This window comes from Gambusia affinis, linkage group LG07 (genome assembly GCF_019740435.1).
Source record: "Gambusia affinis linkage group LG07, SWU_Gaff_1.0, whole genome shotgun sequence".
In the NCBI taxonomy this organism is placed as follows: domain Eukaryota; kingdom Metazoa; phylum Chordata; class Actinopteri; order Cyprinodontiformes; family Poeciliidae; genus Gambusia; species Gambusia affinis.
In genome coordinates, this window is record NC_057874.1 from 5,545,606 (window position 1) to 5,561,913 (window position 16,308).

A 16,308-nucleotide genomic window follows, 5' to 3' on the forward strand; every position below is an offset into this window, starting at 1 on the left:
TGGCGTAAACAACTCAGCGGTTTCAGAACATGTGTACGCCCACCCATGTTACCCGTCGTAAAAACAAATTCCTCATTCGCTGTGACACTTTCACAAGCCCGGGGCTGTTTTGTCAGTCAAAAAAGCGAAACCAGTGTAAGTCAGGTGTGGCGATAAAAGCATGACAGCTTGTTTGTAGTGGGAGCTGTGAGACATACAGTAAAAAAAAAGATGTGTGTACAGGTACTCATGCTGAGTAGTTTATTCAAGCAATCAAAGGTCTGTGTTTTACAAGCTATTTTTAGATAAGTAGGACTCTTAGCACTGAATTATAGATCGAGAGCGCATGCTAATATATGTGAATAAATCTCCACAATTGCCTTTGGTGCGACAGATTTTCAAAAGCTAATTTAACACACACATGCATGTTTTATTTGGGGTGTGGTGTGTGTGTGTGTGTGGGGGTAATAATAAAATTGTAAGAAGGAGAATTTTCTTCATGTTTTCTTCTTGTGTGGCTGATAGGGACCGCCTGAGGATGGAGCTGCTGGAGGTGTGATGAAGCACCGGACACGTGACGCTTAAAGGCCGGCCTGCTCCCCTGGCTATGATTTGAGGGTTTTCTCTTTTTTTAAAAAAACAACAACAAAAGAGTGTGTTCATAATGACAGCAGATGTGATTGTAGCTGGACCGCTGGACTCTGACTGAAACTGTGAATACCCCCCTCCCCTCTCCTCATCTTCTTCTTCTTCTTCTCCTACTTCTTCTCCTTCTTCTTCCATCTGCCATCACTTCCTGCCACCGACAGAAGAAAAAGAACTTCTCACCTTTTGAGTCCTGTGATGTTTTAAGCCTTTCATGCTTTTTTGTGGTTGTGTGGGGAGGGTGCACAACGAGGTCAGTATGAGGGATCAAAGAAAAGAAAGAAAAGACGCACACTGACTGGAAAACTGACTTGAATGAGCGAAACCTAGGTTAGGATAGGGCTGTAGGGAGAATTATATATATATAAGCATATATATATATAAGCATATATATATATATATATATGGTTGAAACTGCACTATAAAAGATGGTTTGTACTGCCTGGACAAACAAAAGATGTGTTGAGGAAATGTTATTGTTGGCTTTGTGATATTTTTTACTCTTTTTTTTTTTTCTTCTTTGTTTGTTTTTTAGCAACCAGTACTTCAGCACTGCCTTGAATTTTACTTTTTCTTTCCGTTAGTTGGGTTTTCAATTCTACCCACTCTTCTATAGTCACTGTAAGTCCAGATGCAATCGAACACGTTTTATTCAGATCTGTATTAATGTTGGTGATCACTTTGCAGTTCAGCTACACGCAAGAGACTATATACAATGCACTAATGAAGACGGCGATAGTAAAAAAAAAAGAAAAGAAAAAAAGAAACAGAAATCAATCTGCTTCACTGTAGAGGTATTGACAGCTGTCAAGATCAATACACTACACTGCCCTGCAAACTGAACAGAGAGAAGCCTGTCACGCTACCGTTGCCTTACTCAGCTCTGTCTGTGTGTTTATATGAGTCGTCTGTTCATCACCTTGCTTTCGAGCTTCTGTGCTGTCCAGAAATAATGGAGAAAAAAATAGCAAAAAAATAAAAATAAAATAAACAAATAAAAATAACTAACTTTCCAGTGCATTGATGGTCACTGTTGGTCTATATCTGTGAAAAAAAAATAAAAAATCTTGTGCTGCTTTCTGTACACTTGGAGATGTTCAACTTTAAGCTGTAATTGTATCGAACATTGTTAACTGGCAGAAACAGAAGAAGAAGAGAAGAAAAAAAAAAACAGAAAAAAAAAAAAAACGTTTGAAAGAAAAATTCTCAATTTGATCCCTAAACACTGACAGAGTGAGATCTTGTGCTAGCTAGAGAGCCAAAACGAGGAGACGGTCGCTCTCCTCTCAATTTTCTTGTGTTTATATCGAAGCATACAGTCACTACATGAATCTCACTAAAGCTGCATCTTGAAGCTGCTAATAGCGAAGAACGGTGCTATACCATCCAAAGTGAAATCGGGAGGTGGGCTTTTTACCCCCGCCTCCTACCAGCAGTGTATGCACTTGTGTCGAATGTTACAAATTTATTTTGGTTTGAGATCAATGGAATCTGGACTTACGGTGTTAATGATCACTTAAACTTTTATGGAAAATAGTCTTTGATCATAAAGCACTGTTGTATCATCCTTTCTACACTTCTGAGTCTTTACAGAATAAACTGATTACTCAACAAGCAGCAAAAGTCTTGTTTATTCATCACCTCGCGCCAGTGTTTGTCTGATACGTTGCTGATAGAAGCTAGAAATGAGCAGGCAATGTGGAGGAAAACAGCGCCATCTGCTGGTGAGAAGCCACTAGTACAATCGTTCCATAAAAATTTCCGAAAGTATTCATATTTCTTGAATATGAATTTTTTATGTGTAAACATTTACTCTAATTACCCTAAATAAAACACACGGTAACCACCTGCATTTGGAAAAAATTCACAAAGTAGCTTTGAGAACCGTGGTATTTCTGGAGGAGCTGCAGAAAGAAAATGGCATAATAATTGCAAGAATTAAAAACAAAAAAAAAAGTGCTACCACTGTATTAGCGAGTTTCAGCAAATCAAATTTAGCACCTTTTAATACCACCTTGAATTAAATTTAAGACCTAAAAATATCTACATACAAGGGACGATTGGGGTATCCTGTTGTATTACAAACAAGCATATCAAAAATTGAGAAATTTCCGGCATCTGTTTGTGGATATTGGCAGCTTTGTTTCTCACACTGCTTGTGGCTCTCTACAACTTTAAACCCCATAGTACCTAGCTTAAATTGTTGGTTTTTTCTTCACAGAATGCATCTATTCTCGTACGGGTTGGCAACAGAAGAGAGGTTGTCTCTTGGTTGATGAAGAAAAAAATTAAGCTAGCTCCTAAGCGTATGTTAGCAACGAGTTAGCTTTAGCCTCAACTGCCGCGAGTCACAGAATTATGTCTGCACGCGACTCAAACGTTTGCCTGACAGTAATTCGTACCGGGGCTCTGGACTCTCCGACTCGGCTATTGAGAAACAACGGCTTCCTGGAAGCGTGGACTCTGTTGAAGTTTTAAACGTTACCGAATCATTGACGTTTGTTCCTGACCTACATAATGCGCCGGTCTGACGCTATGAAGCTTACCGGAAATCGCCTGTTCTATGGTCCACAAAAAAAAAAAAAAAAAAAAAAAATTGCTTGAAAGATTTCCCTTTCAATAACAGGCCCAGTAACAGGACCGCTCTCTCTTTGGTTTGGTGGCTGCAAAAATGAGAAAAACATTTTTGTTACAACCGTATTAGGAGTCAAATATGATTTATATCATTAAAAAATTTAAATAAATAAAATAATTGGTATTGGCAGGTCCCTTCAATGTACAGGAGCAGTAAAGGGAGGTGAGATTTGAGCTGAATAGCATCTGAAGGCAACTGTCAGGTTAGCCACATGTTCATGTGGAAGGCATTTAATGCCCAACTTCCCTAATGATGTGAAATCTGCTGGGAGTGGAACTGGATGAATGAGGTAGAAAAAAACGTATTAATTGAAGTCAAATACACAATTTCAATTTGTAGGATTTTATTGTTTTTTCCAACCTACAATGAGTTTAAAAACATGATCAAAGGCTATGACATAAAAGGTAAGACAGGAGTAGGATGTGTACTTTACAGCAGCTTACATCAATGTTCCTGCCAGAAGTGGGACAGAAGTGGAATAAAATGATATTTCACATTAAATGTTACATCATTATTAATCACACAGTTAAAACTTTTCTGCACTGTAACAGCTTGGTGACTTTTGTAATTTGTTTCTTTTGTTTTTGGCAAAGTTGACATCCCTCAAACCTCCACAGGGAGGGGTGGTAGACATTTCATCTGCTGACTAAAAATTGTGTTCAAGTAAGAGACGTGGGAGGTTTCTCTTTTTTCCTGCTAAACTACCCAGAAAAAAATATATATAAAATTTAAGAGATTGAGAGGACGCTTGCAACACAGAGGGAAATAAAATAAAACATGATGGATTCACATTTACAGTGAAGTAACAAAAAAAAGAAAGAAAAAAAAAAGTCCCTGATAGAAACTGTAAAATAATATATTCACATTCTGCTCACCTAAGTAAATATTGGCATGGATGCAATATTACCCCCCTTTGCCTGCTCAGACATCCTCTCTTTCTCTCAACAGTCCAGTTTAAAATATTCACCCAGACAGCTTCCACACCACCGAGCCTTGAATAAACACACACACACACACACACACACGCAGGCACACACACCCGCATACACACCCGCTCCCACTTTCTTCGAAGGCGCGTGGGTGTATTTAAGGATTTCTTTTCATTTTAACTTTCTCTAACAAAATATAGAATTCGTCAATAATACATGGTAGGGGCTAAAATACAGAGCGAGTGAACAAAAAAAATAATAAAATGGTACAAAGCATTTCAGGTTGTTTTTTGATTTTGTTTTTTGTTTTGTTTTTTGCGTAACACAGTAGCGATAGGACCACAGAATTCAAAGCGCTGTCAAGTTTTGTCCCTGAGGAGGGACGGAGAAAATAAAAATACCAGTCTAGGAGTCTTCAAATTACTGGGACTACGCCCTGGACTCTCCATCGTGGTTGCAGTTCAGTCTCGTTACCTGACGCTGGATCAGATCTTTTTGTTGTTGTTGTTTTTGTTTTGGGTTATCCACAAAAATCTGTCAAAAAAATGGTCTCATTTCTTCCATGTGTTTTTTTTCTTTTCCCTGCACAAACTTTTAAAATTCCTCGTCGGTTTCGGGCCATGGAGCGAAATTTTTGAAGGCTAAAAAACACAAGTGTTCGATAAAAAAAACAAAAACGTTCGTCGTAGATAAATAAATTGGGATTTAAAATTCATAGTCTTCGTCAGCCATGTCGATAGCCCAAGCAAACTTCTCGCGCTGAGTTTTATTGTAGATCTTCTCGATGGGAACGCCCCACTTCTTACACCTAAAAATAAAAATTAAAAAAACAGTTTCAGTGCTGCACTGTTGTGTAATTGGAGATAAACAGGTTCCGGTGTGATCTTACCAAGCCACAGAAATGCGCGGGTCCAAATAGTTGAGTTTGGAAGTGCCGAGGGCGATCTGCTTGTTCTCTTCGCGATCGGTCGCCTGAACCTCCAGCTTCATCAGCTGCTCCTCTATCCTTTGAACCGCCTTTCTCTTGGTTTCTACTGCCCTGTAGGGCAGAACAACAAAAAAAAAAAAACCAACAGTTCAGTAAAAAGCATCATGCAGATGTTGGTTTTCATCAGGAAAACTTGCGAAAACGTTCTTCCGCTCCTTACTTTTTGGATTTCTCGTCTCTCCGTACTTTGGCGTCAGCCTTGGCGCTCTTCAGTTCCCTCTTGGCATCAGAAAGCTGATCCTTCTTGGCGTCGATCTGCCAAACAAGATCAGGAGACGGGGAGTCAGAGTGATCTGGGATTGTTTATGAGACCAGCAGTAGCAAACGGCTGGATGTGATGTTATGAGCACAACTAATGAACCAAAGTTGTTTTGATTTTTTTCTTTGTTGTTTTTTGGTTTTTCTAGAAACCTTGAAATTGAACTCTGATGTTATAAAAGTCAGTCATGAGATTCTAATCTTTCTGCCCCAAACCTCCGTGGCCAACTCTTTTGGTCCGGTAGCAGATTTATGCGAGTCAGTTTAGATTTAAAAATCCAGATTAAAACAAACAAAAAGAATCCATTTGCTAATCAGGCTAGTGGAAGAGACCACACGGTTTGGTTTCCAGGAAGTTGTTCCACCCAATTCATCACCAGCTATGAATTGTCAAGTTAGATTGGACGCAATATTAAAGCAGAATTTTTGTTTTCGAAAAACTTTCAAGTTGATAAAGACTTAAATTTATGCTATTTTGTGTATAATAATGTTTGACAGTGCCAAGACTCTCATCCTGGCTCTGATTGGCTGTTTCTGACTGACCGGTGTACTTCCACAGACGGCTGTAGGACCACAGGGAGAAGACAGAGAAGTTGGATTTTTTTTCCACAGACTCTCGTATTATACTGTCACGTCAGTGATAGTTTTAATAAATATGTACAAAAAACACAACTGAAGGCAGAAACATCAACAGAGCAGCCAGGATAAACCTTCAGGCACTTTCGCAACAAACTTCGAAAAAACGTTTTTTGATTTCAGGAATGAAAGCTCAAAAGTTCTGGGGAACGGTTTTCAACCTGCTAGGACAAACGTCGCTATGGTGGAGACAAAATTCTCTGAACTGAAGTGGATCTAAAGTCAGTCCATCTCAAATCAGAACCATCAAGAGGGTTTATTTTGTGAAGCACTGGTTTTCATGTTATCAAAATATTTTAGCTGCATTGTACACTGATATTTAAATTGTACAACTTGTTTTAGTGAAACGACGCATCGTTTCAATCTGGATTTAGTTCTTTATAATTTTCAATGTTGGCTATACATTCCCTGCTTTTTATTTCCACCATTTGTCCAATATGTTTTACATTATTATTATTTTCTTAGGTAATTTAACAAATATTTTGACCTTTTATTCGTTTCTAATATGAGTGAAAAGAGCTCTACAAGTAACGAGTCGATTGACTTTTAGGTGGAATAATGACTTGAAAGCATGCTTGGCGTTCCCAGTCATTCTTACCTTGGCCTGTAGGTTCTGCATAGACTTCTCGAATGTCTTTGGGGGAGCTCTCTGATGGTTACACAGGATGGCTACGGCTCTGTTGGCCCTGTTGTAGGACAGGATCTTAGCTGGAATGTTGTCGTCCGCTAGAAAGAAGGAATACAACACCTCAGAAAGCTGAAGAGTTTCTCCGTTTACTGTGGAAATAAAGCCGGAGACTCATTTTAAAGCCCCAAAGTTGTCAACTTCACCACACACCGTTAGTGAGTTCCTTCAGCTGTTGCTGCAGGGTGATTGAAGCGTTGTAAGTACGGAAAACTTTAGCTGTGAGGCCGTCCATCAGCTCCTGGAGATGTTTGTTCAGGATAGAAGTCTGCAAGAGAACACAAACTTGTTTCCAAGAACTCGAACATCTGAGCGTTCCCCAGGAAACGAGTTGAACCGAGAGAGAACGACTTACATTTAGACGATCAAAGAGGTCGTCGTCGGGTTCTTTGTTTTCCATGAACAACTGAAGGTTCTTGAACACCTGAAAAAGTGTAAATCTTGTAAATGATAGTAGCGGTAACATTTTTAAAGCCCAGTTAAAGTAGCAGGCTCGTCCTTACTCTTTTCTCCACAGGGACTCTGTTGTAGTAGCGGATCGAGTCTTTACCAAGGAAGTCGAACTCCACCACAAACTCTTGACCTTCACTTTCTGGGTGCAGTTTGAGATGTTCCACCCTCAGCGAGCAGCAGCCCACCGTATCCGCCGTCTCCCCTTCCTCCTTCTCATTTCCTGCTCTCAGAGCCAGCTGGTGGACAGACGAACACCGAGTTTAAGCTTCCATTAATGTCGCAGCGCCACCTAAACGACATTAAACTTTCCAGGTCTGGAAAGAAAAGCTGATGTTCACCTTGTCAATGAAGTAAAGTGCCACAGCTCTTTGTCTGATCCTCATCTCCTTGGATTTCCAGTCCTCCCGATACTGCGCTCTGAGGCGGTCCACACACTTCTTCAGTCGCCGAGCCGTTTCGTATTTCTGCCAATCTTTCTCTCCCTGAACGCAACGGGAATCAATAAAGAAGGGAAGAAGGCCGTTATAGTTGGCTAAAAAGGAAAATTGAAATTTAGAAAACATTTTTTTGTTAGATGTTTAACAAACATTTTTTGTTGAATGTTTTCTAAATAGTACCATTAAAGGAGGGAGGTTGGGGGAACAACAGCCAACTGGAAATGTGTAGTGTTTTCAGAAAAACAAAAATTTATGGAAGAGGATTAGTGCCATGCAGGAAAAGAAAAAAAAAAGATTTCCTCTGAATTCTGATTAATCTTCTGAGGTCAAAATACAGAATTCCAAAAATAAATAAAAAATAAAAATGAAAAAATGTGAATTCCAAGTGTAAAGTCAGAATTTCCTTTCCCATAGTGGCACCAATCATCTTCCATAGAAACTAGAGCTATAACAACACTTGTTTATTAGCCTTTCGAACTGGTGTGAAAATTACTTTTTCACCTTCAAACAAGCAGTTTACATCAGCTGCTGGTAAATTACAGCACTCCATAATCCTGCTTGTAGAAATTAAGTTGGTGCACAAAATGGCGGCAACCAAAGTTGGGAGAAAACTTTGTTCATTTGTTGTTCAAAGGTAATTGAATAGATTTTTTTTTTAATGGCCTCTTCTGTTCAGTGCTCATTACTCATTTCATACATAAAGACAATAATTTTACCTTTTTGAATTCTGTACCTAATAATTAACCAATGTATCAAAAATCTAATACTACTACAACTAATAAAATCAAAAATGTTTAATAAAAACTAGCAAACTCCCTCTAAAAACTAATTTAAAAATGGAATTAAACAAAAAGTCACAAAGAAATAATGAAATACCCAAAACTACTATCACTCTGAAGTTCTTCAGTGCACCTACCTTGATTCTGGAGCTGGGGTTCAGCATGATGTACTTGATGGAACCTTGGATGTTCTCCGTCCATGAAACCAGCCAAGTCACCTTGTTGTCATGGCGAACTTCTTTCCATTTAGTGCCTGGAGGCGGCGTGGGGTACTTCGAGTCCCTAAAAGGAGGATATAAAGCCATGCGGTCAGACATTTCCCCAAGAGTTAACACATCAGGCCAACCAAAAACAACTTGTCACACACTTGCTGCAGTTGATGATGATGTCCTGAGGCCGGATGCGGCGTTTCAGCATTCCCATTTTGGGATGGTCTCCTCGGCCGCGGAACAGGCCGGGCGGCTCGATGCGGAAGTTTGCGATGCGCTCTTTGTGGTTGTCCATGATGCAGAAGCCGTACTCCTGCAGAAGCCGCTCGTTTTCTTCTTTTATTTTCTGAGAATAAAAATAAAACATTTTAGTGGGATAAATATTAGACTGTTTTCACACCTGATAGTCCGGTAGACTCTGTGTGATTGATGACCAAAACTGCATCATTTGTTACGTTTTCAGCTGGTGCGGGTCACCTTCACACTGCACCGTGTCAAACGAACAAAAACCTTTGAGCCACCAGTTCCCCTTCAGCAACTGTGGTGGCACTGCACAAAGAACCATTACAGGAAACAAGAAAACCCGTGAAGAAGACGACACTGAGCACAACTTCCTTCTTCATGAAATGTGAACTAAACGGAGGGCGTCAGATTTTAGCGGTTGTAGAATTTCTCTTTTGTCTTTGGTAAGCCATTTCTCACGCTAGCGCTGTTTGTTTTGGTTGTATTTACCCAGAATGCCTTGCACTATAGTCCACTTCCTGCTCTTGGAGCAGTCTGGCATTCACATATACATTCGTACTACAACTGAACCAAAATCAAGGTTTTTACAAAAGCAAATAGAGTTCGCTTTTTTAAAAATTCACATCAGAATTCGACTGCGCAATCACACCTCCCCAAACAAATCCGACTTTCTAACAAACGAGCTAGAGTTGGATTAATGCAGACTAATCAAGGACTGGTGTGAATGCACCCTTAACGTGACACATTATTTTTTAAACTGCAAGAAAGTGATGAGGAGTCATCATAGATTAAAATCAAATAAAGAACTCAGAGGACTATTTAAACAGACATGCCGCATATACGCAGGTCTGACCTGTTTTTGTTCTTTTGTCATGGCTTTCCTGGCCTCAGACTGAGTCTTAAAATACTCGCTCATCTCAGAGAAGTTGCACTTCTTCAGGTCTGTGATTGTGGACTTCTCTTCAGAAGTCATTTCCTGCATTCAAGAGAAACCACAATCAGACAAATCAATGTTGAGCTGGGAGAAGAAGCAGAAAAAAAAATATATATATATATATATATATATATATTGCCTCAAGCGACTATTTTTCCACCTACCTTTCTCCAATCCTTAAAGAAATTTTTACGGAAGATGTCCTTGGTAGTGTACTCATGGTCCAACATTTTGGCGAAGAACGTAGCCACTTCCTCTGCTTCTGGGCTCAGCTTCATGGGTTTACCTGAAGCGGTGAGTGGTGGTTTTTAGGGGAACAATGTTGTACTTTACATGTCAGTTATAAGCAAACAGTCTAATCTTAAAGGCAATAAGTCATGGCTACGTTGGTAGCGTACCGTCATAATAAAACTTGACATTGCTAGGCAGGGGTTCGTAGGGCGGAGCAAACACTGGGCCTTTGTGTTCGAGGAACTTCCATTTGACGCCGTCCGTGTATCTCTCCTCTTCCCACCTGAAGTCAAGTGATGCGTTTTGATGAACTCCAAACCCCCCAATACATGAAGAAGCAGCACATCTAGAAAATATCAACTCACCATTTCCACTTCTCCTCTGGTTCTTGCTTTGTTTTCTTCTTCCCATCAGCTGCTTCTCCTTTTTTACTTTTGGTTTTTTTGGACTTAATATCCTGAAATAAGGAAGTGGAAGTATTCACATTATACACCAGAGTAGTTAATAGCAATCAGGTATTACACCACACCATCAAGTCTTTGCTTACCTCGTCCTCTTGTTTCCTTTTCTTGGCTTTCTTATCGTTTTCAGTCTTTATCTTTTTAGGCTTGAATTCAGCTCTGAAAACAAAAACACGCCTTATTAGGAGGGTGAAAGTACAAACTTTAGTTTCCATTCTGACGATTAGGTTTATTGACATTGCACACGTACTCGTAATCCTCGTCCCGCTCTCTTTTAAGAGACTTCTGGTATTTAGGAGAGTGGTAATCGTCATCTGGCTCAGACTTCACATGTGGTGGGCTTTAAACAGGAGGAGGAAAAAAATTATATATTTTCTGCACCACAACATTAGTTTCAAAATCAAGATTTTTAACGTTCTAACAAACCTGGCAAAGCCGTTTTCCTTTTCTTTCTTGATTTTACCGTCAAGGAACTTGACCTGAAAACATCAGAACGTGGTTCAGCAGAAGCATCAGATATAAAACATCACTATGGTCGTTTTCCTTCGTCCTCCTTTTAACATGGAGAGGTCAGTGGATGAAGCATTTGAGCTTCAGACGTGGTTTGTACTGAAAGACTAATGCAAAAATCAGAGAAATTAGGTACTATGGTGTTGTGCCAGCTCCAGTCCTCAAGATCTGTCACATTCTAGGTCAATCTCTGCAGGTTTGGGATTCCACCAACTCAAATTTAAGGCCTTTTTAAAACCTGGATCTCCACAAAACAATTATGAACTTCCTCCAGCCAGCTGCTGATAAAAATTTTTTTTTTTAAAAGCTGGCTAGCTCACTAGCAAAGGTATGTTAGCAGTGAGTTAGCGGTAGCCTCAATAGTCTCAAGTCACATAATGCAATCAAGATATCAGAGTGCAACTCAAACTTTTGCCTGATCAAAAAGTTTAGAAAGAAAAAAACAAAATACAGACTGATTAAATATTCCTGTCAAGATGAAATTTAAGCATGTGACTAACATATTAAAGGCCAAATTACTTTGAGTGAATTTAAGACATTTTATGTAGTTAATTTTAGATACATTAATTTAAGGAAGCGCAAACACCCTGAGATTCTGCAAAACAGTTTCTTTTTGTTTTTGTGGAAGCCTAAACTTACTGCCTTTGTAGTACCGTTTTCAAAATGTTGCACACTTTAAGCTTTAATTTGTTCAAAACATGGTCTTAAAAAAATAAAAAAGTTGAAACTGTTGCACATAATCTTCCCTTTCCTTTTCTCATCAAGTTCTAATCCCTCCTTACCTGAGCAGACCCTGCCTCATCATGCTGCCGCTGCTGGCCTCTGGTCTAATGTCTCCTCCCTGACTCTTTGCTCTTACTGTGACAATAAAGATTTCTTTTAAATACGTGGAACGGTGAGCACAACTTCTGTACAGGAATCAGACTGGATTGGGTTTGTTCCTGGCATCAACTAACAAGCAAGAAATGCAAAAACGGGTAACAACAACATTAGTATTTTTGTTAACCTTAATGTAATAAACTTGCACAGATTAACTATTTAACTAACGTTACCTGCATCAAACTTGCACGGTTTGTTTGGAAGAAAACTCTGCAAGTCTTTTTTTTTTGTTTTTGTCTTTTAGCTCTGGCTGGTTGCTGAATATGACAGACCGTTTCGCCTCGGCGTTCAAAGCCACAGGTGTAACCAGCGTACAGCATGCGTTCATTTAAAGACGGCTCGGAAAATCTCATTACTACGTCTTAACAGACTGATGACTTTTTAACAGCTGAAAAAACTAACACACATCCCGTGTTAGCCGCACCGTTGACTGTATACAGAGCATGAGTAAATCCTGCAGCACATCTCACAATGGTTTTGGCAAAAAAATAAAAAAAATAAATCAATTTTAAAAATTACCGTTAAGAGGCGCTAAATACAGAAAACATCAGCTCTAAAGGAACGCCGTTCCTCTGTGAAATAGCTTCGGTCCAGATGCAACGACGCAGTTGGACAACTTAACATCGTATACTTTACATTACACCACATAAACAATCCTGCGGATAGAATGTCTCTCCATATGGCCGACTTACCTTCTCCTCTTTCCTCTTTTCTTTGTGCTTGTCTTTGTTGCCATCTTTGTGCTTCATTTTCTCCTTTTCCTTGGACTTTTTCTCCAGGTCCTTGTGGTCACTGAAGTGGAGGGAATACGTTTCAAACGTTACGGTTCAACGAGGTTGTCTTAACAAGGTCGGTTATTGGAAAATGGGGCGTTTTGGAGGGACTCCTGCTCTACCTGTTGCCATGCTTGGACTTCTCCCGTTCCTTGTCCTTCTTGTGTTCCTTATGTTTATACTCCTTGTCTTTGTACTTGTCTTTATGCTTATGGGAGTCTAAAAGAAAGAAACTGGGTCACTTTCATATGTGCATAATAGTTGCAGTAGTAAAGAGACAAAGGTGAGCAAAACTGAGAACTTTCTGAAAGAAATGTCCAATGTATAAACTGATAAGACGACTCTCAGATCATTTTAGAATACTGACAAACTTGAGCTTTTTGCATACACAATTTATATGCAAAAAAAATAATAATCATGCAACCAGAACTTTATATGAAATGTGGATAACCCAGCTCGCCAGAGCAGGTGATCCGCCATGCTAGAAGTCACTCTGGCATCGACATGCAAACAGATTTAGTGCAACGCTGAAAGGATGTGTGCCGTTTTGAAGTAAAAGTGGGACATGTTGTGTTCATCTGTACCGTTCAGGACTGGGAAAGTATTTGCTGCTTGTGCAACGAACATGAAACGCAAAAGCAAAAGCAGGTTGATAAAATCTAGGAAGACAAAATCTACTCAGTTTTATTCTTCTATTATTACATGATTTACAGGTAAAGTAAAATCTGTACTTTATGCATTTCAACAGTATTATGGTAAACAGCCAACGCAGAAATTGTCTGAATTTGTCCACTGAAGTTTGATGCTTGGCTCCAGCTTTTTCTGAGAGAGTAAATTTGGTCTTATTGCTATTGCTGACATTTATCTTTCAATTTTGTATTAAATCCAAATTACGCTTGAGTGTAATTACAGTACACAACAAAGAAAACTGCTTAGAAATGTTATTTGCACCATTATCTGTGCTTCTTTAGGAGTGTTGTTGATACTCTGGTTAAAAAAAATAAACTGGATATTCCTACCTTATTACCCACCTCAATATAATAGCACAAAAAAAAAGGTTTTCTTGTAGCACAGCACCGCCTACTGCCTGCGTGTTTTGTAGACAGATATAAACAAACTGACAAGTTGTTGTAACCTGCAGCTCAACAATATACGTCTGTAGGGATTTCTACCAAAAACCACTTTGAAGTTAAGAGACTTTAATTTGCAATAATCTAAATTAATGTATTATAATTATGCCGTCATAAAATAAAATTAGCACCCTAGTACAAAATTGAATATAAGAGCTCACAGCAGGCAGTCTAGTTTATCAGCAATATTACAGGAGAGGAAGAAAGTCGACAGTTCTTAGCCGTAGACAGAGCAAAGAAAATTAAAAAACAAAAATTATATTTAAGTTGTTTAGCAATAAATTAAACAAAATTTTAAAAATATATATCTAAATAGTATTAATTACAGTTTATTGTCTACTCATGTTTATAAAATGAAGTTTTATTCAGTAATGCAAGGGTCTATTTGTACTCAAAACATTTGTACCATCCAAGAATGACCGTTCAAATTTATCTTATGTCAAAACAACATGAAGCTATTTCAGTTTATAGTTATTAAATTGTGTTTAAAAGTTTCCAAATAAAAGTTTTCATAAAGAAAACCCTGCTTCAGATCGTCTGATTACTGTACGTTTTTAGTGCAAATCGGTCAAATACTTTAATGGCAACTACTAATTTAATGGAGTAGACTGACTTGTGAAACATGACTCAAACTTAAAACGACCCACTTTTAATACATAAGGAAAGACTCAAACAACGCACCTGAACGCTACAGCCAGTGGGTAGAGTCTACAGCTCTTAGTCATTCTTTAGCCCCTAACCCTGGCATTTCTACTTCCCAAAGCCATACACTCTTCTCAGCCTGAGTTCAGGCCGCTAACAACCAAAAAAGAAAATGGCGCAGAGACTAAGTCCTCAACCCCCAAACCCTCACTTTCAGATGGAAAATGTGCCACTAAAAGCTCGCCAACATTCATTTCTGGGACACGGGGCTGATAAAGCACCTCAAGCTGTCTGCCATCGTTGTTTTAAATTAAGAAAATAATAAGCGGAAAGGCTTTTACAAGGCCTCGCTTTTGAACAATAGAGGCTTGTGAGTGAGACAGCGGACTTAGTCTCTGGACGCCATTTCTGTCCTCTACTGAAAACTAACATAACGTTACAAGAGGCGAGTTAAACATCTGAATAAAATGAAAACTTTGGATTTTATCCTCAAGCTCCGTGAGTTAAACTTACCATTGACCCGAGAGGCATAGTCAATCTGAAAAATGGAAAAGAATATATGTGTTAAATTTGGGAGAGCGATGGCTAACTAGCCGGCTACCCAACTTTGAACTTGCTCAATGGTGAAGCGACAGTTAGCCAACCTAGCCTAGCTCGCTGCTAATACTATCCGCTGCTTGAAAGCCGCTACGGCTAACACTGGTTTCAGCTAACGACACAATTATTTCCCCTGCGCTTACTTTGCCATATAAATCAAACAGCTAACTGGGTAGAACTACTTCGTGACATTCTCACAAATATGCGAGACACTGCAAACAACGAATGGGAGAGATTTATTAACACAGCCGGCTATTTTGCTAGCTAGTAGGCACTGTTCACTGTTAGCCAATGTACCCTGTCAAACCAAGCAAATACACGATACTAACATGCGTCCTAACACCGTTAATAACATTACAAAACACATCAACATTACCTGGTCCTCGTTATGGGAATGGTCCCCACTCATTTCCTAGGCCTTCTATGTTTAAAAACAAAAATAAAAAGTGAGAAACGACTGGATAACTGCACACGAGCTGGATGTAAGCAGAATGAAGAAAAGATAGGATTGTGTAAGAGGTAAAGTCCCAGTAGTACACTGATGCGCATGCGTATTAATTTAAATGGTACTCAGCAACTTAACTCCTCCTCCTCCTCAGAAAACGTGTTCTTACTGAGGCCCACTATGGTCAGCGAAGGAATGAAGTCCACATACACATCACAAGAACATATGCCAGCACACTCAGTGCTCCGTGTTCTTTGGGTTATGCTTCAGATTACTGAAAATGAGAGCAAAGGGACAACTAATGACTTCTCTCTTGCATAATTTTCTATCCATTAGTGTTTTTATTTTGACATTGACTCGCCGTTTTAGTCTTTGGCCACTTTGCCAGACTTCTTTTTTTCCCAATCAAACTCACGTTAATTGGTAAAAGACATTTATTAAACTAAAGTATGGTACAGATGAATGTTTCTAATCCTTTAAAGCAGCATCTACTCCACACAAGGCATATATACATGTGTATGGTCTTGTATGCCATTTTAAAAAGGCCAATTAATTTAAAATTTATGGGGGATATATTTCGGAATGTGAATTGAATTCCCTTTGTATGTTGACAAATGAGACTGTGGTCTGAAAACAAGTAAGTACACATTTGTTACTCTCCTTTATGAAGCTTCCTTTGAAAATGCAAACAGCAAATTTAAAATGTTCTTGATGCTTATAAAGATTTTATTTTATAATAATTTGACCTGATACTTTCAGATTTGTTTTTGCAGGCTAAGATGATCAAATGTGACATGCAACTTACAACATACAATAACTAAAATAAATTT

The 16,308-nt window shown here is 38.9% G+C and overlaps 2 protein-coding genes across 8 annotated transcripts in view; one reads left to right on the plus strand and one right to left on the minus strand.

Moving 5' to 3' along the window:
• Positions 1 to 4,453, plus strand: part of zhx3a (zinc fingers and homeoboxes 3a) — a 50,862-nt gene extending 46,409 nt beyond the window's left edge. For all 7 annotated transcript variants that reach the window (XM_044121834.1, XM_044121830.1, XM_044121832.1 and 4 more), the window contains one exon: positions 505 to 4,453. In XM_044121834.1, coding sequence (XP_043977769.1) covers positions 505 to 538 — 34 coding nt within the window. In that variant the 3' untranslated portion in view covers positions 539 to 4,453. The remainder of the gene's footprint in view (positions 1 to 504) is intronic.
• top1a (DNA topoisomerase Ia) lies at positions 3,586 to 15,565 on the minus strand. The gene is made up of 21 exons (XM_044121837.1): positions 15,410 to 15,565; positions 14,950 to 14,974; positions 12,787 to 12,883; positions 12,584 to 12,683; positions 10,929 to 10,981; positions 10,753 to 10,842; positions 10,589 to 10,661; positions 10,407 to 10,498; positions 10,209 to 10,324; positions 9,975 to 10,096; positions 9,730 to 9,852; positions 8,792 to 8,979; positions 8,562 to 8,706; positions 7,547 to 7,690; positions 7,259 to 7,444; positions 7,111 to 7,179; positions 6,909 to 7,023; positions 6,669 to 6,796; positions 5,337 to 5,431; positions 5,078 to 5,227; positions 3,586 to 4,996 (listed from the first exon to the last, which is right to left on the minus strand). Exons 1-21 carry the CDS (start codon positions 15,440 to 15,442, stop codon positions 4,894 to 4,896), a joined length of 2,247 nt encoding a protein of 748 aa, XP_043977772.1. The 5' UTR covers positions 15,443 to 15,565; the 3' UTR covers positions 3,586 to 4,893.
• Between the last annotated feature and the right edge of the window lie 743 nt (positions 15,566 to 16,308).

Coding starts and splice junctions, on each gene's coding strand:
- top1a (XM_044121837.1), bottom strand. CDS start 15,442: ATGAGTGGGGACCATTCCCATAACGAGGACCAG. Junction 12,884..14,949: donor CTATGCCTCTCGGGTCAATG/GTAAGTTTAACT, acceptor TCTTTCTTTTAG/ACTCCCATAAGCATAAAGAC. Junction 7,180..7,258: donor GAGTCCCTGTGGAGAAAAGA/GTAAGGACGAGC, acceptor ACACTTTTTCAG/GTGTTCAAGAACCTTCAGTT.